Source organism: Macrobrachium nipponense, chromosome 13 (assembly GCF_015104395.2).
Source record: "Macrobrachium nipponense isolate FS-2020 chromosome 13, ASM1510439v2, whole genome shotgun sequence".
NCBI classification, from domain to species: Eukaryota; Metazoa; Arthropoda; class Malacostraca; order Decapoda; family Palaemonidae; genus Macrobrachium; species Macrobrachium nipponense.
Window position 1 is genome coordinate 29,596,192 of NC_087206.1, and position 26,523 is coordinate 29,622,714.

At 36.4% G+C, this 26,523-nt stretch overlaps 1 protein-coding gene across 2 annotated transcripts in view; it reads left to right on the top strand.

The window, feature by feature from the left end:
- LOC135225711 (protein argonaute-3-like) overlaps positions 1-26,523 on the top strand; it is a 470,090-nt gene that overhangs the window by 146,127 nt on the left and 297,440 nt on the right. For both annotated transcript variants that reach the window (XM_064265079.1, XM_064265078.1), the window contains exons 8-11: positions 470-635; positions 10,987-11,091; positions 22,210-22,375; positions 25,479-25,657. In XM_064265079.1, coding sequence (XP_064121149.1) covers positions 470-635; positions 10,987-11,091; positions 22,210-22,375; positions 25,479-25,657 — 616 coding nt within the window. The remainder of the gene's footprint in view (positions 1-469; positions 636-10,986; positions 11,092-22,209; positions 22,376-25,478; positions 25,658-26,523) is intronic.

Below are 26,523 nucleotides of genomic sequence, written 5' to 3' on the forward strand. Positions count from 1 at the left end.
AAGGATATTGTTTGGCCTCTTAGTTCTGACCTATTACTTTCCTAAGTGATCCAGTATATTGATTGGTCTTTGCCAAGTCTAAATTGAGATTTATGCCCTGTATAGTGGATGGGTATGATATTAAAAAATGAAGTTCTTTATAATAGAAATTAGCTTTTTTTAATGCATACCCATCAGTCATGTACTGGGACCACCTCTGACTCCCATGTTTTGCTGTGAGATCTAAGGTGTTCAATAGAGTGAATTGAGTATTTGCTGTCAACCAGTAGTTTGCAAGTTCTTATGCTCTAAAGCAGCCCTTCAGTATTATGCTTAATTCATCTTTGGATTTAAGATTTGACTTGTTTAAAGATATTGCAACCAGTTTGATCTTTATATGATTGATGGGTTTGCATATAAAATATTTCTGATATATAAACATCATGTATTCACTTTCATTGATCACCTTACTTGGAAATTGTTCTTTCAGGTCTGACATATTTAAATCACAGCAAGGAAATTTCAAAGAACGTGTTTCTAAAGAATTAGTCGGGGCTATTGTACTAACTAGGTACAATAACCAAACATATAGAATAGACGATATCCTCTTTGACCAGAATGCAGAGTCAACTTTTACTCTCAGGAGCGGTGAAGAGGTAAGAGTTTTTCTCTTAGCTATTGAATGAACTTAAAACTTTACAGTAGACTTCTCAACTGGTCTAAGCAGATGCCAAGCTCTGGAACTTGAAATGTGGGACACTTGATAGTTGAATTGTGGGGGAAGATCCCCTTTCGTACAGATTTGCTTACTTTTCTTATAGATAGACCCCACAGCAGAGCTTTGTGTTTGTGGTAGTTGAAGTTTTTTGTAAGTATTTTTGTTCATCTTGAGTTCTTGCTGAATATGGAATTTTATCTTTCTTTTTATTTCACACTGGAATTCTATTCATAATTATTTTGTGTTGGTGATAGTTCCCTTAAATGGATTTACACTTGCTTGCACCTCACAGTTGTTCTGTTAGACCCTACCTGAATTCTCAAAACCTTAAAGGTGCAGGTAGTATTAGAGAATTAGTATGTAAAAGAATCTTATAACATGCTTTTCCATTTATAGCTTTCCAATACAATATACAATTTTGTGATATCGTTATTGTACAGTAGTGAAATTCGTTCCCTAGGTATGTTAACATTTTGTATTTGTGCCCATGCTCTTGATATGCAGCACAAGATTTGAGGAGTGGAATAGCAAGCCGGCAGTCAAGTGGAAACAAGTGTAAACAGATAATATGACAAATGTTTTTTCTTCAATGTTTTCTGCATTCTGTGATTTCCAATAAACTTGTGGATCTCCTGATACTGGGGAGTAGAGAAACAGGAATTTACAGGTTTGCAATCTCTGGTCCGTAATTCTAAAAACAAATGTTTTTTGGAGAAAGGTAATCATTTGTGGAAGTCAGAAAAGAGTACAGTACTGTATTTATAGTAATGAAGATTTAGATGTCTTTCACATCCTTTATTCAAGTCTTCTGCCTGATTTGTTGGGAGATCAACAGTGTATGAGCATTCTATTTCTAAGGACCCTGAAGGCTACCAAGTGCCTGAAGGCCTTTTGCATTACCACTTAGGCCTTCACTTCCAAACTAAGTGCTGACAACTTGTTTTTGGTTCCGACTCACCCAAGAAGTGGTGTCTAGGAGCTCCATTTCTTTTGACTTGAAGTATGATCAAACACACACACACACACATACTCCTCAGCTGACATGATGGACAACAATACATTCTGGGCAAGATTTCATATGGTCAGGGGCATTGGTCTGTCCCTGTTGGACTGGTGCTAAGGATGGAAATGCAGTCACAACAGACCACATTCGGCCCTTTTTTTTTTTTTTTTTTTTTTTTTTTTTTTTTTTTTAACATTGCCCATAGATCATCACACACTATCCTTTGGTTCTGTTTATTTTTTTGAACATTGCCCATGGATCTTCACACACTTATCCTTTGGTTCTGTGGTGGCTATTCAGCAGTCATGTAGATCACCCAGCTATTGAGAATAGGTAGCATCTCGCCTAAGGTGTATGGCTACAAAGAGGAGGTGTGTGTGTGGGACTGGCCTCCTAGCTTCTTTTTTATACCCTTCTAAGGGAGGGTTAGCAAGCTGTCATGCTCGACGGATGTGCATGCAGGTGTTCTGGATGACTAAGTATTCTGTCTATAATCTAGCTGTTTTTGGATTAATAGATGCAACTCCTACCCTCTCCCTAGCAAGGGAAGAAAGAGGCTAACAATGAACAAACCCGTTGGTTATCTTTAGTGTTCTTGTCCTAGATAATGTGGGTTCATCCAAGCTTATCTTCTATCAGTGATGTTGCCTTCCATCTATTGGAAGGCCCAGAAATCTGGTAGTTGAACATCACACTTGTTCAACAGATCAGAGGCTTGGGTCTCCTACCTTTGATCTTAGCAGAGGAATGGATAGTGTAAGTGCTCAAGGAGGGTTACTCTACTCCTTTCAGAGAAAAACCTCCGTTGGTCAACAGGCCCATCGTGTAGACCATAGAACTATAAACATGGAATGGACAAGCGTGAAATCGCCATGTGCAGTATGCCGCTATTGCAGAGGGTGAAGAGAGCTTTGTATCACAATGCCCACCTCGCCATATTGAAGTGTAATCTCTTAATTTTCCATGACAATATCTTGTCATCTATGACATTTGTTGCATTATGTTAAAGTAAATTTAGTAGTATATATTATTCAATCTAGTAATTTCTGTTTACAGGCGGCCCTCGGTTAGCGGCAGGGGTTCTGTTCCTGGCCGCTGACGCTGATTTTCGACACTTAAGCAATTTTAAAGCCTACAGCCGCCGCACACCTCCTTTCAAAATTCTAGACCAATTACCAGCGCCCTAGACCAGTCAAATGGCGCCTTAATCCCGCGATGGCGCAATAAGTAAAATGATATTTATGCAGTATAGATCTATAGAATTTACTGTACAGTATACTATAGTATTATAAATACTGTAAAGTGAAAAAAGCCAAGCTTTAATCCTTTGGGTGTCAAGAGTATGTAAAGATATTAAAAGGTGTTATACAGTGTACAGGTAGCTGTAGTGTTCAAGTAACGATAATTCTTATGATAATCAGATTTTATGAGACACCGAATTACAATAGCCTAACTTTATCCCTTCTTCTAGTTATATTAGTTCAAAAACAGCAAAAGAGAATGATAAAAGTACAGTGGTACCTCGAGATACGAAATTAATCCGTTCCGAGGCGGCATTCGTATCATGAGCTTTTCGTATCTTGGACCGCATTTTACATGTAAAATGGCTAATTCGTTCCAAGCCCTCCAAAAACACCCCAGTAAATTTCATAATAAAGTTAAATTGACCTATAAACAATGAAATACTACAACAATTTGGACCATTTAATACCTAACTTATACGTACTGCTAATTACCTATAAATAAAGTGTATTAGTGTACAGTGGTACCTCGACATACAAAAGGCTCAACTTATGAAAAACTCGAGATACGAAAGGAAATACGAAAAATTTTACAGCTCTACACACGAAAAGTTTTCAAGATACGAAAGGTTGTTGCTGTAAAGTCCCGAGATTCTCCTGGACCACCGAGAACAATTTTAAAACTCCCGCGCCGCCAACTGAGTAAACTCGCCACCATCCTCCCACTCTCCCATTGGTTCCTGATGCTAGTCACCCCATAAGGTCCTGCTCTCTTATTGGTCAGCATCTACCCCTTGTGCTTTAAGTATTCTATTGGTAAAAGGATGCTGTAAATTGAAAAACTTATTCATGCAATACATTTAATAAAAAAAAAAAACTAGGTAAAGATAGAATAAAGAATACAAATGAATGTTTATTATACTGTTTGGTAGTTTCAGTAGTTGAAGAGAGATAATGAAAATTTATGGCTTACTGTGTAAAGTGATTGCTTGGCGATCGTTCGATACTCGTAAGTGCTGGATGTAAACAGAAGTTTGGAACCTTTTTTTTGTTTGTTTATTATAGTTAATGGTTACTTAATAATTATTTGAAATGAGTACATGCAATACATTTAATAAAAAAAATTGTGAATTAGATATCATAAAATATAAAATAAATCAGACTGCCAACAAATACATATTTTTTAGAATTCTTCTTCTGTTTTATATTATTACGTTATGTATACGTATGTTTCATTATAGCTGTCAGTAACTCGGTATCTCCATTAGGTAAAGATAGAATAAAGAATAGAAATGAATGGTTATTATACTGTTTGGTAGTTTCATTAGTTGAAGAGAGATACTAATGAAAATTTATGGCTTACTGTGTTCTAGGAAAAATGATTGCTTGGCGTTCGTTCGATACTCGTAAGACGGGTAAGAGCTGAATGTTAACAATCGATTGGAAGGTTTTTTTTTGTTTGTTTGTGTATCATAGTTAATGATTAATTAATAAATATTTGAAATGAGTACATATTGATTATTTATACATTTTATTGGCATATTCTAAGCTTTTAGCTCTTAGGTTTAGATGTCAGAATCATAGACTAGGCTACAGTAGCAACCACTAACATAGGCTAGGCTTATTGCTAAGGGACATATGCTAAAGTCCTAATATATGCAGTAAAAATGGGGTTGAACATTACATGCAGTTGAATATTACTCAAGTATGTACAGTATTTTGCCTTTTTGGAGTCTTATTTCTTCCGTCGGATCGGCGTCGTAACCCTAGAATATGTGTTTTAGGCCTGGAAATATAATTTACTGGGGTGTTTTTGGAGGGCTTGGAACGGATTAGCCATTTTACATGTAAAATGTGGTCTAAGATACGAAGGGCGCCTCGGAACGGATTAATTTCGTATCTCAAGGTACTACTGTACATGGTATACAAGAAATACTATAAGTATGTAGTAAAATGTGGAAGCTTACCTTTCGAGTGAGGCTATCTCCGAAAGTGGCGACAGAGGAGGAGGACAAATGGCAGATACGTACGTACACTTAACTTTACAAAACACATAAAAAAATGTAAGGAAAACATACATAAAAACTAAACTTTACGAAACACATTAACAAAACTGTAACACTTAACTTTACAAAAAACTAATATTAAAAAAAAAAAAATTTTCTTTTGATTGTTACATTTTTTTTTACTCTTTTATACTTACGTACTTTTTTTTTTTATACAAAATTTCAACTTCATCACCACTTTGCTCTTTCTGTCTTTTAGTATGACTTGGTTCTTCCTCTTTGCTTACTCCTGCTAGTACTAAAGGCCTCTTTAAAAAATAACTATCCAAGGAATATTGCTTCTGCCTACTTTTTACAATGTTCCTGAAACAACTCAGGCAAGCGTCACCGAACTGCGCAAGCATACGACCTGTGTAAGCCTTTTTGGGATGTCTTTTTTCTACAAATGATTGCACTTTATGAAAAGCAGCTTGAACATCCTTAATTTCTGCCGTTGTCATAGGGTCGTCCTCCTCCTCCTCGCCGCTGCTAGAGAACTCCTCTTGAACGACGTTATGTTGCATGGCCTCCAACTCCCTCAGGTCATCCGTCGTAAGCTCCTCTTGATGCTCCTTGAGAAGGTCGTTGATGTCGTCCTCATCGACGACCAGCCCCATAGACTTGCCGAGTGCAACGATCTCGTCAAGATCTGGTTGCGAAACAGTTTCAGGGTTTCAGGATCGTCAACTGTTTCTGAATCTGCACCAGTTTTGCCCACGTCGAAGCCCTCGAAGTCTCGGGCGGATATGGCATCAGGCCAGAGTTTCCTCCACGAAGAATACAAGGTTTGCCTCGAAACCTCCTGCCAAGGTTGATCGATGAGTCGGATGTATATGACGATGTCGAAATGCTCCTTCCAAATTCACGCAAGGTGAGGTTTGTGGTATCGGTGATGTCGAAACATCTCTTGAAAAGATGTTTCGTGTACAGCTTCTTGAAGTTTGATATCACTTGCTGGTCCATGGACTGGAGGAGAGGGGTGGTGTTAGGCAGAAGATAAAGAACCTTGATGAAAGAATGCTCCGCTAGGATATCTTCCTCGAGGCCAGGAGGGTGAGCAGGGGCATTGTCCAACAACAGCAGACATATCAGAGGGAGTTGCTTCTCTTCCAAGAATTTCTTCACTGTCGGGGCGAAACACAGATTTACCCACTCGGTGAACAAAAGTCTCGTTACCCAGACTTTTGCATTAGCCCTCCAAATCACTGGAAGCTTCTCCTTTAGCATTTTGTGGGCCTTGAAGGCTCGAGGAGTCTCGGAATGATAGACAGTAGGGGAAGGGGACTCACCCTTTCAATCCCCACTGGCGTTCGAACAAAGTGTGAGCGTAAGCCTGTCTTTCATAGGCTTATGCCCGGGTAGCTTCTTTTCTTCCTGCGTGATGTACGTCCGACGAGGCATTTTTTTTTCCAACAAAGGTCAGTCTCATCACAATTGAAGACTAGCTGAGAACTGTAGCCTTCATTGATCGTCATCTTGTCAAACGTCTTAACAAAGGCTTCGGCCGCTTTTGTGTCAGAGCTGGCCGCCTCCCCATGCCGCACCACTGAATGGATGCCAGTCCGTTTCCGGAATTTTTCAAACCACCCATGAGAAGCCTTGAAGTCTGGGGTTGGCGTTGATGTCCCTTCTCCTCCGTCGTCTTCGCCCTGGGCAATCAAATCGTCGCAAATAGCGCTGGCCTTGTGGGAGATTGCCGTCTCGGTTATCATATCGTCAGCGATTTCTTTGTCTTTTATCCAGACAAGAAGCAGCCTCTCTATCTCATCATGCACGTGGCTCCTCTTGTTGGACAAAATAGTGACGCCCTTGGAAGGTGTAGCTGCTTTGATGACATCCTTCTGCTTAAGAATAGTGCCTATCGTCGACAGATTTCGGCTGTATTCCTTAGCGATCACACTCAACTGCATGCCAGCTTCATACTTTTTAATGATCTCCATCTTTGTCTCCATAGAAAGAATCCTCTTCTTTCCGTGAACTTCAGCAACTTTCTTGGGACCCGTGACTATACTGTACATAATTAAGTTATGTAGTATGCTAATTAAGTTCTCTCACAACACGATAAAGTAGTACAAAGAAATCACTAACACGAATTTACGTTAACAAACGAAATCATATATGAACGAACTAATTCCGTGTGCTTACGATCACGATGCTGCTACCAAGTGGCCAAAGAACACATTTACGTAGAGCACGATGGGAGAGATGCTGACCAATAGGAGAGCAGGGTCTTATGGCGGTGACTAGCATCAGGAACCAATGGGAGAGTGGGACGATGGTGGCAAGTCTACTCAGTTGGCGCCACACGAGTTTTAAAATTGTTCTCGGCGGTCCGGGCAAATCTCGGGACTTTACAGCAACAACCTTTCATAACCTGAATTATTTTCGTATGTAGAGCCAAAAAAATCTTCGTATTTGCTTTCGTAACTTGAATATATCGTAAGCTGGGACTTTCATATGTCGAGGTACCACTGTATTTATATCAAGAAGTGTATTTCTTTTTGTAATAATGACTAATATAAGTAAGCAATAAGCATAAGTGAACATAATTACAATGTAAGTCCATTGTGTCACAGTGATAAGGTTAATCCCTAGGTGACAAACTGGATAGCAAAGTGATAAGACCTAGGTAGTGCATAAAATGCAACGTAGAGTATGAAGACTTTGATATTTTGAAGGATACAGGCAGTCCCCGGGTTACGACGGGGGTTCCGTTCTTGAGACGCGTCGTAAGCCGGAACATCGTCAAAAATCCTAAGAAAACCGTACTTTTAATGCTTTGGGTGCATGAAAAACTATGTAAACTGCATTCTTATGGCATTTTTCATTAAAAAAAAAACCTTCAAATATTGATTATTTTGCATTTTTGGTGTCATATTCATCTGCCAGATGAGCGTTGTAGGTGTCGTAACCCTGGAACATGCGTCGTAACCCTGGAAATAATGTCTGATAAATATAATTGAAAAGCGTTGTAACCTCGGAACGTCGTAACCCGGGGACTGCCTGTATTAAATATAAGGGGTTCAACAGGCTTTAGTGGTAAAATTTATTACACACCTCATGGCAAAGACATGAAATCATTCAGTCTCAGCACATGGCATGCATGCTTATTTCTATCGCATGAGAGATACACGTGCTTCTTGGGTTCATTGGAAAGTGCTTTTCAAGAGCTTTTAACCAATGATAAGCTTATTAAAATTTATATTGAAGAATTTGGAACAATAGAGTAAAAAAAGCAAACCTATGTTAAATGCATATCTGGATATCTTTACTTGAAACTGCAGCACTGTATTTTCTACACGCTTAATCATATGCATTTATAATTTGACAAAAAAAAATTTGTTTGTTTTAACTTGAAAAACACATAACTTGGTAAAATTAGCATATGTTCACAACTGTCTTAGGGAAAAAGGCCCTACACTGTATGGGAAATATTAACTTTCAACTTCCCGTGGAATGCAGAGAAATTTTTTAGAATACGTATTTTTTCTTATAACATGAGCATATGTATTTTGTCGTCGTTCCATTGGAACCTACAGAATTGTTTTTTTAATATTTATTCTTATAACATGAGCATATGAATTTTGTCCTCGTTCCATTGGTGATTTTCATTTAAAATTGGTCATCCTTAAATTTAGCCCAGTCATGGGTGTATGCATTAGCGTACGTATATTAGCCTGGAGTGTGAAGATTAAATGAGGCGCTTAGAACCAGGTCACAAGCGCTGTTTATTAAAAAACAATAAAATAAGACATGGATATTACCCAAAAATAGAACAAAGATAGATGAACAGCGGTAAACACAAGTCACAATAATGCAGATATAATAAACAGGTAAAATTACATAACATTCTTAACCCTCTTACGCCGACTGGACGTATTTTACGTCGACATTTTTTGTCTCCCGTGTGCCGACTGGACGTATTTTACGTCGACTTACAAAAGTTTTTTTAAAATTCGCGGAAAAATACTTATAGGCCTACCAGCCTAAAACTTTTGAATCACGCGCCTTGGGGGATGCTGGGAGTTCACGGATCAAGGTGTTGTTTTGTTTACAATCGTTACGCAGGCGCGCAAGCGCGAATTTCTTTCTTGCCGCACTAAAAAGTATCTGTGACACATCTCGGAAATTATTTCGTCACTTTGACATAATTTTTGTACCATTGTAAATTAGGCGTTACATGAAGTATTATATATGAAAATGTGCGCATTTTTATGTAGAATGCAACAATAAAATACTCATGATTGTAGCTATTATCAGTTTTGAGATATTTTCATATAAATAACGATAATTGCCAAAATTTCAACCTTCGGTCAACTTTGACTCTACCGAAATGGTCGAAAAACGCAATTGTAAGCTAAAACGCTTGTATTCTAGTAATATTCAAGCACTTACCTTCATTTTGCAACAAATTGGAAGTCTCTAGCACAATATTTCGATTTATGGTGAATTTATGAAAAAAATAAAATTTTCTTTACGTCCGCGCGGTAACTCTTCCGAAAAAATCATACGTGCGATTGTGGTAATGTTTGCACCATTTTAAATTAGCCGTTACATAAAGTTTTATATATGAAAATGTGCGCAATTTCATGTAGAATACAACAAAAAATAATTGAAGGTTGTAGCTTTTCTCATTTTTGAAATATTTGCATATAAATCACAATAGAAAAACAACCACGTTCGGTCAACTTTGACTCTACCGAAATGGTCAAAAAACGCAATTGTAAGCTAAAACTCTTACAGTATAGTAATATTCAGTCATTTATCTTCATCTTGAAACAAATTCGAAGTCTCTAGCAAAATATTTAGATTTATGGTGAATTTAAAAACAAATCTTTCCTTCCCTCCGCGCGCGGATTCTCCGCCACAAATCTCCGAAATGCGTACGTACCATTCTCGGAATATTTGCTCCGTTTCATATTAGGCATTTCATAGAGTTTTATATATGAAAATGTGCGCAATTTCATGTAAAATAAAACGAAAAATATTTGAAGGTTGTAATCTTATTTCCGAAATATTGCATATATATATATAAAAAAATTCGACATTCGGTCAACTTTAACTCGTCAGATATGGTCAAAAACTGTAATTGTAAGCTAATCCTCTTGCAGTATAGTAATATTCAATCATTTGTCTTCATTTTGAAAGAAATTGGAAGTCTCTAGGACAATATTTAGATTTATGGTGAATTTTTGAAAAAAATATTTGTTTACATCCGCATGTTACGAATTCATGCATTATTTTGTGATTATATTTTCTCTGTGTTGCTTTTATCGTTTTACAATGTGTTATATACCAAAGTGATCGCAATTTAGTGTACATTACAACGAAAAAAAAGTAACTTGTTACCTTTAACCGTTTTGCGCACAGCGCGATTTGAATACAATTATATATGAAATTTCGTTTTTGCGCTATCATATATTGCATTATTTATATATGATAATGATAATTTTTTTCATTTCTGATGGTTGCATACTAAACTTCAGGCAATGACAAAAAAAGGAGCCAAAAATGAACTCTTAATCTTGAAAACTAAGCGTGCTGTGATTTTTTGAAAAAAATATTTTTTCCGCTTCCGCTCTCACTCTGAAACACCTCCGTCACACGGGAGACAATTTTTTTTTTACCGCTTCGGCGTAAGAGGGTTAACTAGATGGGATAGATAAAGAGATGGAGGAGAAGGGGTTAGCCTAACTAGAAAATGGGATAGATAAACAAAAGGAAAAGAAGTCAGCCTATTGTAATTTGGTCTCAAAAATTGAACTAGCATGTTACATGAGATACATGATCAAATCATTGTTTTAGGGTGAAAATTTGGGAATCGCATGATATGCAAGATTGTGTGTTACACGAGTATATACTGTATATCCTCTTAAGTAAATTGGCTTTTTGAGCCAGTGAATGTGATGATTAGAATCATTCAAGCACTAAACTTTCCTCCTCCTCAGATTATTAATGGTCTTGATGATAACAGATTAAATATGTGTACTATGATTACAGATACGTTACATTGATTATTACAAGAATGTGTATGATATAAAATTGAAGGACCCAAAGCAGCCATTACTACTACATCGAGTTACCAAAAAAGAACTCAAGGATAAGGTATGTGGCATTACGTATTATTTATGTCTTTAATATCTCCACTAGTATTTTTTATTTATATTTTTTGCAAACTTAAAGGAGGCAGCTGCATGAAGATATTGTTAATATTCTTTTACTATAATCAATGTAAAATAAGTAAAAATGCTCTGAAGAAACTTCAGCACATTCGAGTTTTCTTTACAGCCCCTACAACGTATAATCAAGGCCACTGAAAATACATTTATCATTCAATGGTCTCGGTATGATGCTGTATGAGCCATAGCCCATGAAACTCTCAGATGGCCGTGGTGGCCTATCTTATAGCTAGCATTGCCAGAAGCACAATTATGGCTTAACTTTAACCTTATATGAAATGAAAACTACTGAGGCTAGAGGGCTACAATTTGGTATGTTTGATGATTGAAGGGTGGATGATCACCACGCCAATTTGCAGCCTTCTAGCCTGAGTAGTTTTTTAGATCTGAGGAAGAACAGAAAATGATGCCCATGGATGGACAGTCTGCACAATAGCTTTCTTTTACAGAAAACTGAAAAGGGTGTATATACTGTAATACAAGTGAGATAAATTTAGAAGTCTATTGGGATGGTGAGGTTTTTACCATCTGTGTCTGTTTTTATGTTCATCCCTGAGGGGCTGGCACTAAACATGACAGAAGCTGCACAGGATGGCATATGTGGTATGAGTCCCTCAAGGATGAAAGTATAAACAAACAAAAAAATGGAAAATTTCTCATTATCTCAGTGAAATTCTGAAATTCTCTCAAATGTACTGCATTATATACACCCTTTTCTCAGTGAATTTCTTAAATTCTCTCACCTGTACTGAATGATGTTCACCCTTTTCTGTACCTACTGCTCTTCAGTGAAAAGGGTTCAAAAGCTTTGTAAAGGGTTTTTTAATTATACACAAATTCGCAACATTTTTTATTATTGTGGACCTCTTAGAATATTATATATACTCTTGTGAGTTTTTTCCCAGTTGTACATATTGATAAGCAATATCTTTGCAGCCTTCTCCTTTACATTTAGAGTGCTCCCGTGGTTTTACGCGTTTAACATTTCTGCAGTTCACTTTGTCGCACGTTTTTGTGGAACACATTATTCACTTTTCCACGGAGAACTTTTACTAATTTGCGGATTTTTTCTTTTAACCATATCTTTAAATAATTATCAATTTGCTTTTTTCTTTGTACAGCAACACTATTTATTCTCTAATTACTATTTTTTCATATTGTGTATGTCACTAAATACTGATTTTTATGATATAATTACAGCACACTTACAATATAGTTATGCATCTATTAAGCTCATTCCAGGTGGGACACCATATTCGGGCATTCCTTTGAGGGGTCAGAGATGTGTATTTCTGGTGATAGAAGCTCACTCTCAACGTGGTTCGGAAGTCACTTTAAGCTGTTGGTCCCGTAAAAGCACCATACAAACAAACAAACCCATACTGAGCATGATTCTCTCTCTCTCTCTCTCTCTCTCTCTCTCTCTCTCTCTCTCTCTCTCTCTGGGCAATTAAGATGTTTTTGAAATGTCTGGACCCTAACCTCACACAAGTTCTTAATATTACTCTAGTGCTCATTTTGATCTAGTTGTTTGGGAAAATGTTTGAACTTTATCATTTGGTCATCAAAATCCCCCAAAGATATTTTTAAAAAGTAAGAACAAATAAAGGTAGAATAGCTGAAAATAAAAATTTGTATAACATGAATTTGCACAAAACCTATCACTGACAGGTTATTATTATAAAGGATTAATTTATCCAGACTTCTGAGCCTCATAAAGGCTCTTCTCGGCTGATTATATTAGTGACAGGATCGTCAGTATTTTTTTCATATAGGTGATAAAATTTCCTTTTATTTATAATAAAAAGTATTACATATATATTTTGGATAAAACATGTAGGAGTAAATATTGATTCAAAACAAAAAAATTATTTTTCTTGTTGCCACGTGAGTTACCACTAGGCTACACAAAGAAAGATTTTTAGATTGCTCTAGAGTCCTTAAACTATAGCAAATGTTTGAAGTTCATTATCAGATCATCAAAATACCCAGAAGTTTTTAAAACTAGAAGAAATGTAGTTAAGTGTAGATGAAAATAAAAATTTGTGTATCAAGTGTAGCTGAAAATGAAAAATTGTATACCATGTCTCATTTTACTTAGCACAAAACTAGTGCCAGTAATTTGAAATATTTTTATCATATAGCTGATTTTTATGTCGTTAATGTTTTGGATTTTAATGTAGTTTAATGTTTTGAAGAAAAAATATGGGAGAGGATATTTATAAGAAATTTTTTATAGATTTCTAGGTGTCACAGATGGGTCTTCATGACAAGTAAGGGAAGTGTGTTTGTATGCGTAACATCTTTCCATTTTATGATATTTATATACATATATGTACATGTATATAAATCTTTCATGATAAAAATTAGAAATACAAAAATCTTAATAAAAGCAAGCATCTTGAGTAAACTAAAACCAAAGTACATGCTTCACAAGTTATGTAAAAAGTTTTTAGCAAAAGATACCTTCAGAGAACAAGAGTTTTTTTTTTTTTTTTTATATATATAACACCACCAAACAGTGAAGTTCCAACAATGTCATGAGGTCCTAAGGTATGCCCATTCTATGCTGGAGCCACTTTGCAAGCATTCTGCATCCCTCCAACATGCTTTGCAAAGTACATGTTGGTAGAATAACCTGAACTATTTTTCAAGATTTTTTTAGAAATATTTTTCCCTAGACATATACGTCCAAAAGCATCAAAAGGAGTAAAAATGCCCAGATGTAGAATATGTCCCATTTCGTGGACTTTAAATTGACTAATTTACAAATAATAATTCTCTCTCTCTCTCTCTCTCTCTCTCTCTCTCTCTCTCTCTCTCTCTCTCAATTCATTAACACTTTCCACTCCTGCCTCAGCGAGATGAGAGTAGCTGTTACTCCAGGTACCCAGTGATATTTGGGTGGTCGCCTGCTGTTACTGCGAAAGTTTTTAAAAAATCCCATATTGTTTGTATTATAGGTTGAAAAGAATCTTGATAATATTATCAATGAAAAGATTAATAATTTTCCTAACTTTGGGTTCAGTTTTCGTTAGCATAATATTAATACTTTTCACAAGGAATGCTAATGATTTTCTATAATGCATGGAAAACCTTTGTTAGAATGGACTTTCCCTGGCAATTTTTGCTTCATAAAACTCTTAATATGCTATTTCTCCTCGTCAAATATGTTTCCCCCTTAATACCCATTTATCTGTGATTGTCATTTTTCATGAATGGACTAATATTGTTCTCAAATTATTGAATTTGAAACCAATTTTGTAAAATAATAGTAATCATAGTGCTCTAACTCGGCTGCGTTCATTTACTTGAAATATGGAAATCTTACTTTCCTGACAACCAAACATGAAAGATGCCATTTATGAAATTACGGGAACGCTCATTGATATAATAATTTTTATATACAATAAAATTACAGAAAAAAACATAAATATTGACATAACCATTAAATAAAATGCTAAAAAATTATTGTAACTACCGTATACACTCACATATCATGGACTTTTGAAGCCCTAATTTTGGAGCTAATTTTAAGGGGGTCACATCTTACATGAGATATAAAATTCGAGTATGTAATAATCATATATTAGTATCATATGATAACATACAAACATAATAGATATGCATCTTTTCCACGGATATTTTAAAAAGTTTTGTTTTACTTCACTGCATCCAATAATATTATACAGTGGTACCTCGACATACAGAAGGCTCAACTTACGAAAAACTCGAGATATGAAAGCAAATACGAAGATTTTTGTGGCTCTACATACGAAAATTGTTCAAGATGCGAAAGGTTGTTGCTGTAAAGTCCGAGATTCGCCCAGACCACCGATAACAATTTTAAAACTTGTGCGCCGCCAGCTGAGTAGACTCGCCACCATCCTCCCACTCTCCCATTGGTTCCTGATGCTAGTCACTGCCATAAGATCCTGCTCTCCTATTTGTCAGCATCTCTCCCATCGTGCTCTACGTAGCGGCGTGCTTTTTCGTCCACTTCGCGGCATCATCTGTATCGTAAGCATGCGGAATCCGTTCGTTCTATACAATTTCGTTTATTAACGTAAATTTGTTGGTGATTTCGTTGTAGTACTACTTTATCGTGTGTGTGAGAACTTTACTTCATACGTATACATACTACATAACTTAATTATGTACAGTATATATGTAGTCATGGGTCCCAAGAAAGTTGAAGTAGGAAAGAAGAGGATGCTTTCTTTGGAGACAAAGATGGAGATAATTAAAAAGTATGAAGCTGGCATGTGATTGTGTGTGATCGCCAAGGAATACGGCCGAAATCCGTCGACAATAGGCACCATCCTTAAGCAGAAGGATGCCATCAAAGCAGCTACACCTTCCAAGGGTGTGACTATTTTGTCTAGCAAGAGGAGCCATATGCACGATGAAATGGAAAGGCTGCTGCTTGTCTGGATAAAAGACAAAGAAATCGCTGGCGATATGATAACGGAGACGGCAATCTGCCACAAGGCCAGCACTATTTTCGTCTATTTGATTGCCCATGCCGAAGACGACGGAGGAGAAGGGACATCGGCGCCAACCCCAGAGTTCAAGGCTTCTCATGGGTGGTTTGAAAAATTCCGGAAACGGACTGGCATCCATTCAGTAGTGCGGCATGGGGAGACGGCCAGCTCGGACATGAAAGCGGCCGAAGCCTTTATTAAGACGTTCAACAAGATGACAATCAAGGAAGGCTACAGTTCTCAGCAAGTCTTCAACTGTGATGAGACTGGCCTTTTTTGGAAAAAATGCCTCATCTGACGTACATCACGCTGGAAGAGAAGAAGCTACCCGGGCATAAGCCTATGAAAGACAGGCTTATGCTCGCACTTTGTTTGAACACCAGTGGGGATTGCAAGGTGAAGCCCCTACTTGTGTATCATTCGGAGACTCCTCGAGCATTCAAGGCCCACAAAGTGATTAAGGAGAAGCTTCCAGTGATGTGGAGGGCTAATGCGAAAGTCTGGGTAACGAGACTTTTGTTCACCGAGTGGGTAAATCTGTGTTTCGGCCCGACAGTAAAGAAATTCTTGGAAGAGAAGCGCCTCCCTCTGAAATGTATGCTGGTGTTGGACAATGCCCCTGTTCACCCTCCTGGCCTCGAGGAAGATATCCTTGCGGAGTATTCGTTTATCAAGGTTCTTTATCTTCCGCCTAACACCACCCCTCTCCTCCAGCCCATGAACCAGCAAGTGATATCGAACTTCAAGAAGCTGTATACAAAACATCTTTTCAAGAGATGTTTCGACATCACCGATACCACAAACCTCACCTTGCGTGAATTTTGGAAGGAGCATTTCGATGTTGTGATATGCATCCGACTCATCGACCAGGAGGTTTCGAGGTGAACCTTGAATTCTTTGTGGAGGAAACTGGCCTGATGCCATATCCACCCGAGACTTCGAGGGATTTGATGTGGGCGAAGCTGGTGCTGCAGATTCAGGAACAGTTGACGATCCTGAAACTGTTTCGCAACCAGAACTTGACGAGATCGTTGCACTTGGCAAGTCCATGTGGCTGGTCGTCAACTAGGACGACATCAATGACCTTCTCGAGGAGCACCAAGAGGAGCTTACAACGGATGTGAAGGAGTTGGAGGCCATGCAACATAATGTCGTTCAAGAAGAGTTCTCTAGCAGCGGCGAGGAGGAGGACGATGACCCTATGACAACTGCAGAAATTAAGGATGCTCTAGCTGCTTTTCATAAGGTGCAATCATTTGTAGAAAAGAGACACCCAGAAAAGGCTTACACAGGTCATGTGCTTGCACAGTTCGATGACGTTTGCCCAAGTCGTTTCAGGAGCATTTTGAAAAGTAGGCAGAAGCAATCTTCCTTGGATAGTTATTTTTTAAAGAGGCCTTTAGTACTAGCAGGAGTAAGCAAAAAGGAAGATCCAGTTGATACTACAAAAAAACAAAGTTGAAAGTGGTGAAGAAATTGAAATTTTATATAAAAAAAAAAAAAAAAAAAAAAAAAACCAAGTATAAAAAAGTAAAAAAAAATGTTAAAATCAAAAAAAGAAAAAAAATTAATTTTAGTTTTTTGTAAAGTTAAGTGTTAAAGTTTTGTTAATGAGTTTCGTAAAGTTTAGTTTATGTTTCCTGCCATTTTTTAATGTGATTCGTAAAGTTAAGTGTGCGTACTATAAGAAGTTTTCTGCCGTTTGTCCTCCTCCTCTGTTGTCACTTTCGGAGATAGCCTTACTCGAAAGGTAAGGTTCCACATTTTACTACATACGTATGTACGTACAGTATTTCTTGTATACCATGTACACTAATATACTTTATTAGTATGTATTAACCCTCTTACGCCGGAGCGGTAATTAAAAAATTGTCTCCCGTGTGCCGGAGGGGTTTCGGAGTGAGCGCGGAAGTGGAAAAAATATTTTTTTCAAAAAATCACAGCGCACTTAGTTTTCAAGATTAAGAGTTCATTTTTGGCTCTTTTTTTGTCATTGCCTGAAGTTTAGTATGCAACCATCAGAAATGAAAAAAAAGATCATTATCATATATAAATAATGCGATATATGATAGCGCAAAAACAAAATTTCATATATAATTGTATTCAAATCGAGCTGTGCGCAAAACGGTTAAGGGTAACAAGTTACTTTTGTTTTCGTTGTAATGTACACTAAATTGCAATCATTTTGGTATACAGTAGTACCTCGAGATACGAAAGGCTCAACTTACGAAAAATCCAAGTTACGAAAGCCAATACGAAAAATTTTACTGCTCTACATACGAAAAGTTTTCAAGATACGAAAGGTTGTTGCTGTAAAGTCCCGAGATTCGCCCGGACCACCAAGAACAATTTTAAAACTCCCTCGCCGCCAACTGAGTAAACTCGCCACCATCCTCCCGCTCTCCCATTGGTTCCTGATGCTAGTCACCCCATAAGGTCCTGCTCTCCTATTGGTCAGCATCTACCCCTTGTGCTTTAAGTATTCTATTGGTAAAAGGTTGCTGTAAATTGAAAAACTTATTCATGCAATACATTAATAAAAAAAAACATTAGGTAAAGATAGAATAAAGAATAGAAATGAATGGTTATCATACTGTTTGGTAGTTTCAGTAGTTGAAGAGAGATAATGAAAATTTATGGCTTACTGTGTAAAAGTGATTGCTTGGCGATCGTTCAATACTAGTAAGTGCTGGATGTAAACAGACGTTTGGAAGCTTTTTTGTTTGTTTGTTTATTATAGTTAATGGTTACTTAATAATTATTTGAAATGAGTACATGCAATACATTTAATAAAAAAATTGTGAATTAGATATCAGAAAATATAAAATATATCAGTCTGCCAACAAATAGGTATTTTTTAGAATTCTTCTTCTCTTTTATTATTACATTACGTATTACATATGTTTCATTACAGCTGTCAGTAACTTGGTATCTCCATTAGGTAAAGATAGAATAAAGAATAGAAATGAATGGTTATTATACTGTTTGGTGGTTTCATTAGTGGAAGAGAGATATTAATGACAATTTATGGCTTACTGTGTGCTAGGAAAAATGATTGCTTGGTGCTCGTTCGATACTCGTAAGAAAGTAAACAATCGATTGGAAGGTTTGTTTTTCTTTGTTTGTGTATTATAGTTAATGATTATTTGAAATGAGTACATACTGATTATTTATACATTTTATTGGCATATTCTAAGCTTTTAGCTTCTTAGGTTTAGATGTCAGAATCATAGACTAGGCTACAGTAGCAACCGCTAACATAGGCTAGGCTTATGCTAAGGGACATATGCTAAAGTCCTAATATATGCAGTAAAAATGGGGTTGAACATTACATGCAGTTGAATATTACTCAACTATGTACAGTATTTTGCCTTTTTGGAGACATATTTCTTCCGTCGTAACCCTAGAACATGTGTTTTAGGCCTGGAAATATAATTTACTGGGGTGTTTTTGGAGGGCTTGGAACGGATTAGCCATTTTACATGTAAAATGTGTTCCAGGATACGAAAAACTCATAATACGAAGGCCGTCTCGGAACGGATTAATTTCGTATCTCGAGGTACCACTGTATAAGACATTGTAAAACGATAAAAGCAACACAGAGAAAATATTATCACAAAATAATGCATGAATTCGTAACGCGCGGACGTAAACAAATATTTTTTTCAAAAATTCACCCATAAATAAATAAATATGTCCTAGAGACTTCCAATTTCTTTCAAAATGAAGACAAATGATTGAATATTACTATACTGTAAGAGTATTAGCTTACAATTGCTGTTTTCGACCATATCTGATGAGTTAAAGTTGACCGAATGTCGAATTTTTTTATATATATATTTTTTATATGTAATTATTTCGGAAATAAGAAAAGCTACAACCTTCAAATATTTTTCGTTTTATTCTACATGAAATTGCGCCAAATTTTCATATATAAAACTCTATGAAATGCCTAATATGAAACGGAGCAAATATTCCGAGAATGGGACGTACGTATTTCGGAGATTTGTGGCGGAGAATCTGTGCGCGGAGGGAAGGAAAGATTTGTTTTTAAATTCACCATAAATCTAAATATTTTGCTAGAGACTTCGAATTTGTTTCAAGATGAAGATAAATGACTGAATATTACTATTCTGTAAGAGTTTTAGCTTACAATTGCGTTTTTTGACCATTTCGGTAGAGTCAAAGTTGACCGAACGTGGTTTTTTTTCTATTGTGATTTATATGCAAATATTTCAAAAATGAGAAAAGCTACAACCTTCAATTATTTTTTGTTGTATTCTACATAAAATTGCGCACATTTTCATATATAAAACTTTATGTAACGGCTAATTTAAAATGGTGCAAACATTACACAATCGCACGTATGATTTTTTCTTTGGAAGATTTACCGCACAGACGTAAAGAAAATGTTATTTTTTTCATAAATTCACCATAAATCGAAATATTGTGCTAGAGACTTCCAATTTGTTGCAAAATGAAGGTAAATGCCTGAATATTACTAGAATACAAGCATTTTAGCTTACAATTGCGTTTTTCGACCATTTCGGTAGAGTCAAAGTTGACTGAAGGTTGAAATTTTGGCAATTATCGTTATTTATATGCAAATATCTCAAAACTGATAAAAGCTACAACCATGGGTTGTTTTTAGTTGTATTGTGCATGAAATTGCGCACATTTCCATATTAAAAACTTTATATAACGGCTAATTTTAAAATGGTGCAAACATTACCACAATCGCATGTATGATTTTTTTCAGAAGAGTTACCGCGCTGATGTAAGGAAAAAGTTTTTCCATAAATTCACCATAAATCGAAATATTGTGCTAGAGACTTCCAATTTGTTGCAAAATGAAGGTAAATGCCTGAATATTACTAGAATACAAGCATTTTAGCTTACAATTGCGTTTTTCGACCATTTCGGTAGAGTCAAAGTTGACCGAAGGTTGAAATTTTGGCAATTATCGTTATTTATATGAAAATAAAAATACGCACATTTTCATATATAATACTTCATGTAACGCCTAATTTACAATGGTACAAAAATTATGTCAAAGTGACGAAATAATTTCCGAGATGTGTCACAGATACTTTTTAGTGCGGCAAGAAAGAAATGCGCGCCTGCGTAACGATTGTAAACAAAACAACACCTTGATCCGTGAACTCCCAGCATCCCCCAAGGCGCGTGATTCAAAAGTTTTAGGCTGGTAGGCCTATAAGTATTTTTCCGCGAATTTAAAAAAAAACTTTTGTAAGTCGACGTAAAATACGTCCAGGCGGCACACAGGAGACAAAAAATGTCGACGTAAAATACGTCCAGTCGGCGTAAGAGGGTTAAGGAAGGTATTGAATGGTCCAAATTGGTGTAGTATTTCATTGCTCAAAGGGTTAAAGAAAATACTATAATGAATCAGTAAGATTTTAGTTTGAGTTGAAAAATTATGTAAAAATTAAGGAAAAACCATTCAATCCCACATCATTCTTTTTAGATCCAGGTACTAAGCTAAGGTCCAGAGCTGTCAAATATGTCAAGTCATGTAACAGGAGGGGGAGTGAGAGTGAGCGTGTTGTGTTGCCACTAACATTTATGTAAACACTCTCTCTCTCTCTCTCTCTCTCTCTCTCTCTCTCTCTCTCTCTCTCTCTCTCTCTCTTTCTGGTACATTTATGTATAATATATTTATATATATTTTTAAATAATGATAATATACAATCAGTCCCAGGTTATCAGTGGGGCTCTGTTCCCAGGGGGTTGGGGGCAGGTGGTTTGCTGATAAGTGAAACTTATAAAAAACTATAATTACCAGAAACTTGCCGATTTATGGCGCTGGCCCCCTATGGTACCATAAATCGCCAATATTTTGGCACTAGACAAGCGCCATAAAACCGGATCGCCGATAAACACAGACTGCCTGTAAGCGTAATTACAAAATTCATGTGTGATTGTATTTTAAAGAAATACAATAGTCTTTCCATTTCACTTTTTAAATAAGGATAACTCTCTCTCTCTTGCCCCACAAGATACTTATGTCATAAGTGTCAACTCTCTCCCTCTGTTTTGGTGGAAGTGTTAAAAGTGTATCTATATATCTTTAATGGTACTACTACATTTCATGATAAAAAAATAATAATTTACCATACTGATTTTCAAATAAGTTAATGAGATAAAACAATGACAATAAAATTTCAGTCACTTACATATGTTTGTTTTGTAGTATAAATAAATTATTTACCCGATAACTAATTTTCAAATATTAATAAGATTGATAAAAGAAATATCCACAAATTACTGCATTTTCTTATTAATGTTGTCATAAAATACACTTGTGATAAACCATTTAATAAACCAGGTATAAACATTTTTAGTGAGTTTTTCTTGAGTTTTAACTAACAAATAGGCAGTTTTAAGCATTTTTATAAGGGTTCCAACTATTCGTGGATTCTAGCTATTCGCGTGGGTGTGTTTGGTACGCATCCCCCGCAAATACGGGCTATCCACTGTATTAATGAGAAATTCTGGTATTTTTATCCTCTTAACATTTTTTTAAATGCTATTTTCAGGGTGTTACCAAAGCTCTTTGTTTAATGCCAGAACTGTGTTTCTTGACTGGCTTGAATGATGAAATGCGTGCTGATTTTCGAGTGATGAAGGACATAGCTCAGTACACAAGAGTTACACCTAGTGTACGACAGGCATCGTTAAGAACATTTATTAAAAATGTTAATGGTAAGTAATTTCCCTATCTCTCTAAAAATTGTTATGTATGTGCAGCCCCCAGTTATTGGTGGGATCAGTTATCAGCGTTTCGGTTGTATGGCGCTTATCTAATATATTGGGTTCACAGCTCCGTTGTCTGGTTATTGGCGGCTTAGGTGCTGTGAGACCCTCATAAAATACAAACATAACAAATATGCATCTTTTCCATAGATCTTTTAAAAGGTTATGCTTTGTTTCACTGTATCCAACAATACTGTATGTATTCTCATGTTACTATTATAAAATACAAGCAAAGCGATCAGTGTTTTGATATGGAAAAATCAGCTAAGGTAAGTTTATTTCGCCAAATTTAACTCAATTCAGAGCAGTGTTCTTGCTTCTAGTTAGCTTAAATACCGTATTTGTCGGTATATTAGGCACTTTTTTATTGTTAAATGTATTAAAAACTGCCCTGCATCCAACGTGACTATATTACAGGTGGGAGACAGAGCGCTGTAGGCTAGGCTATGCCATTCCTACAGCAAGCATGAGTAGGCACAAAAATTGTTGCTAATAATAAAACTGAAAAACAAGCCTAATTATTAAAGTAAATTGTGTTATTAATAATAAAATGTTAAAAACAAGCTGAATTATCCATCCTTTATCACAAACTTACCAAAAAGTGCTTATGATATGTTGACAGTTATGCCTGTTAGCCATTTGCAATGAGAGGATGTAAACAAAAGCATAGCGCCTCCAGTTGTTTTGTTTGTGGTAAATTTCAAACTAAGTCCATACTATATTTTGGTATACTCTCACATTATTGTATTTCATGCACAGAATCATACATTTTTCCATGCAAAATCACTATTAATATCTTTAAATTAATATATGATTTAAACATGCTAAAAATTTTTATTTCCACAAAATGTCGTCGTAAAATAGGGGTGTGTCTTTTACACCGACAAATGCAGTAAATCTCCAGAAATTCACTAATTATATGGGACAAGGTTATTTTTTGTATATTAAGTGTTCTTAAGTCGAAATATGACAAATACGTCTTGTGAACTAAATTTAACTTTTTTCATTATTAGATGGTGTTGGGAACATGTTTCTTGCGTAAATAAAATTAAGATTCCATTCACTCTTTTCACCCTATTTCATCATAATACTACCTTTACAGCAGTAAAATGTGTTCTTTCATGCCCATTATTTTTTTTTTTTTATTAAAGTAAAATACTTTTTTCCACTTATTTACAGTTGAGCTTCATCTATATAGCTGATTTACAATACTTTATTGTCATTAGCAGTGTGAACATTGTTTTCTCAACTTTGCAGCTTAAATTTGTCAGTATATATCCCTGCTGATATTTTCTCCAAAGCGAATAAATGTATAATGTAAAAATAAATCAGTCCTATTCTACTTTACAACATTTGTAACATAACTGCAGGAATTTTTTACTATCGTACGATGGCTGAAATGCAAGCAAAACGGCTGTTCTTATCTGATTTGGTTGTTCATAGCAAAACAACTGTTGTCGTTCAGGTGTTTATGTCTGTATGCAGTTAAGAAATGAATATAACATTACTAACAATACTTTTATCATTATAGGCAGTCCCTGGTTATCAGTGGACTCGGTTATCGACGGTCTTGTTTTATGGGGCTTGTCTAGTGCTATAAAATCACGATTTATGGCACCATAACAGGCAGAGTTCTAGTTCTCTGCGCCTTATGGCGCCATAAGGGTTCTTATTGTGCACCATAAGGGTGCTTATGGCGTCATAAGGTGTGCCATAAGGGTGCTTTTGGTGCCGATAACTGCAGCACCGTACATCGCCGAGTTCCGGTTAATGGCGGTTTTCACTTATCGGTACCCTCGGGAGCTGAACCCCTGCCAATAACCAGGAATTGCCTGTATCTTTTACTTTTTTTAACTTATTTAAGTAGGAGATAGGATAATAAAGAGATGGAGGACAAATGAAATTCCACATTTTTATTAAAGAATTATTACATATTATAGTGAAATATCTGGCCATGACACTGTGTAATGCGCCATTAACCAGTCTAGGGCACCATAAGGTGGATTGCAGCGTAGACTTGAATTTCAGTTATCAGTGGTTTTCAGTTCCCCTTAAGCCCCAAAGAACAGAACCCTTGCCGATAACGGGGCTCCCTGTAGGTATGTTGCAGGCTATATGAAACCTTGTCACATAAAAGTTCATATTACCAAATGTTACGTCATTTAAGTGAATTGTATTAGCAGTATGGATTCACTTTTCTAGATTCTCATAAGGATCTCCCAGTGTAAGTTTATTCATGAATGAGACCTTGAAATTGAAGAAATTGGGGCAAATAGTTGAGAAATATCAGAGGGAAGGGAAAGGAATCACTGGCAAGTAAGCCAGAAAGCAATGCAGATGTGACCTTGGTGTGTCAGCAAAGAACTTCAATTTTGTTAGCTGTTTATTAACCATCTTTAATGTGATGATGGCAACATATTTAATCTTGTGATAACAGTAAGACCTCTTTATTACAATTAAAGTATTTTTAGGTAATAAAATAATACAAAGCTCTCTCTCTCTCTCTCTCTCTCTCTCTCTCTCTCTCTCTCTCTCTCTCTCTCTCTCTCTCTCTCTCTCTCTCTCTCTCTCTCTCCATAACGAGAAAGTGTTTGCACAGGATTTACAATTTATGTGATGTCTTACTTTCTTGAAACTCCCTCAGAATTTTCTGAGTATACTTGAATACAGTAACAAAATTTGTTAATTCCTAAAACCTTACTGTTATATCTCATACCACTTGCCGATAGAACCAGAATTGATAAGTAGTAGAACATCCAAGCCACTGGTTTTTAGGGTTTCTTGTGAGATTAGTTATTTGTTTTCCACCACATTACTCCATCTCTTTATTGGTTTGCTCATCATTTATGTCAATTCTGTGGATTTTTCACCACGTTACTACATTTTAATGATTTGCTTATTAATGTCAATTCTATGATTTTCAGGACGTTGATGACTTTTTTTTTTTTATAAGCTCATGCATTTCCCTTGTTTTTCAGACAGATTAATTTGTGAGATGCTGTTTATCAACAGTGTTGAATAATTTGTGTAAAATAATTTTTGGCAATTTCAGAAAATCCAGAAGCACGTCAGACCCTGGCAGATTGGGGTTTGTCATTAGATGAGAGTCTGATTTCAGTAGAGGGACGAGTATTACCACCAGAAACTATTTATTTTGGGAGCAAAGAAGTACCTGGGAATGAAATGGCAGACTTCAGTCGTGAGGCGTGCAGAGAAAAGGTCATCATGCCGGTGAGTGTAATTTGAATCTGACACTTATGCAAGAAAAGTAAAAGTGTAGTACAGTATTTCTAATGTTATTCTGTCCTCATATGTTTCTGTCACTGAGTTTGTGCAGGCTAGAGCCCATGACATCAGAGGATTGAGTTCCTCTCTGGCATTTAAGAACAGCATGGTTGTTCATAGGATTTTGGCTGCTGGTTCCTGGCTTTGGCAAATCACCTTCACTTCCTTTTACCTGGAGGACATTCCCCACAGGTACTTGGACACTTTTTCTTCGGGTCCAGTGGTGGCTGCCCAACAAGTTGTTTAGCTCATCCAGTGCCCCTGGTGGGACAGTTTGTATCTTACCTAAGATGATTATGTGGATGAGAAAGAGTTGGTATGTCTCCTTCTTTCTCTATTATCCTTTCTTCCTATGGGTGGGTTGAAGGATAGATATGTTGTAAGCTGGAACTGGTCTGATACTGGTGAGTGTGACAGTCATACTGGTTGCAGTTACATAATATTTGGTTTGTTCCTATACAATAGACAAATCTGCTTGTCGGTAGCACTTAGTCCTCTACTTAGCAAGGGTAGGGAGGAGTGGTGACAAACCCCTATGGCCTACATGGTTTGTTGCTTGAACAGACAGAGTTCTCTTAACATTACACAAATGCAGTGAATCTTGACATGACTCATTGTGTTTAAACCCAGCAGGCTGAGTTTTTAGATAGTATCTTATATATTCTCCCACGGTCTCAGACCCCCTTTCTTTAGAACTCAATCTTCTAGAAAGGTTGGTCAGGTGGGCTGAACCCCCAGCCCAGCCAGTTCAGTGTATTTATACCTCCCTCCAAGTTTAACTATATCCTGTTGTTAAGACTGAAGGTTTATTC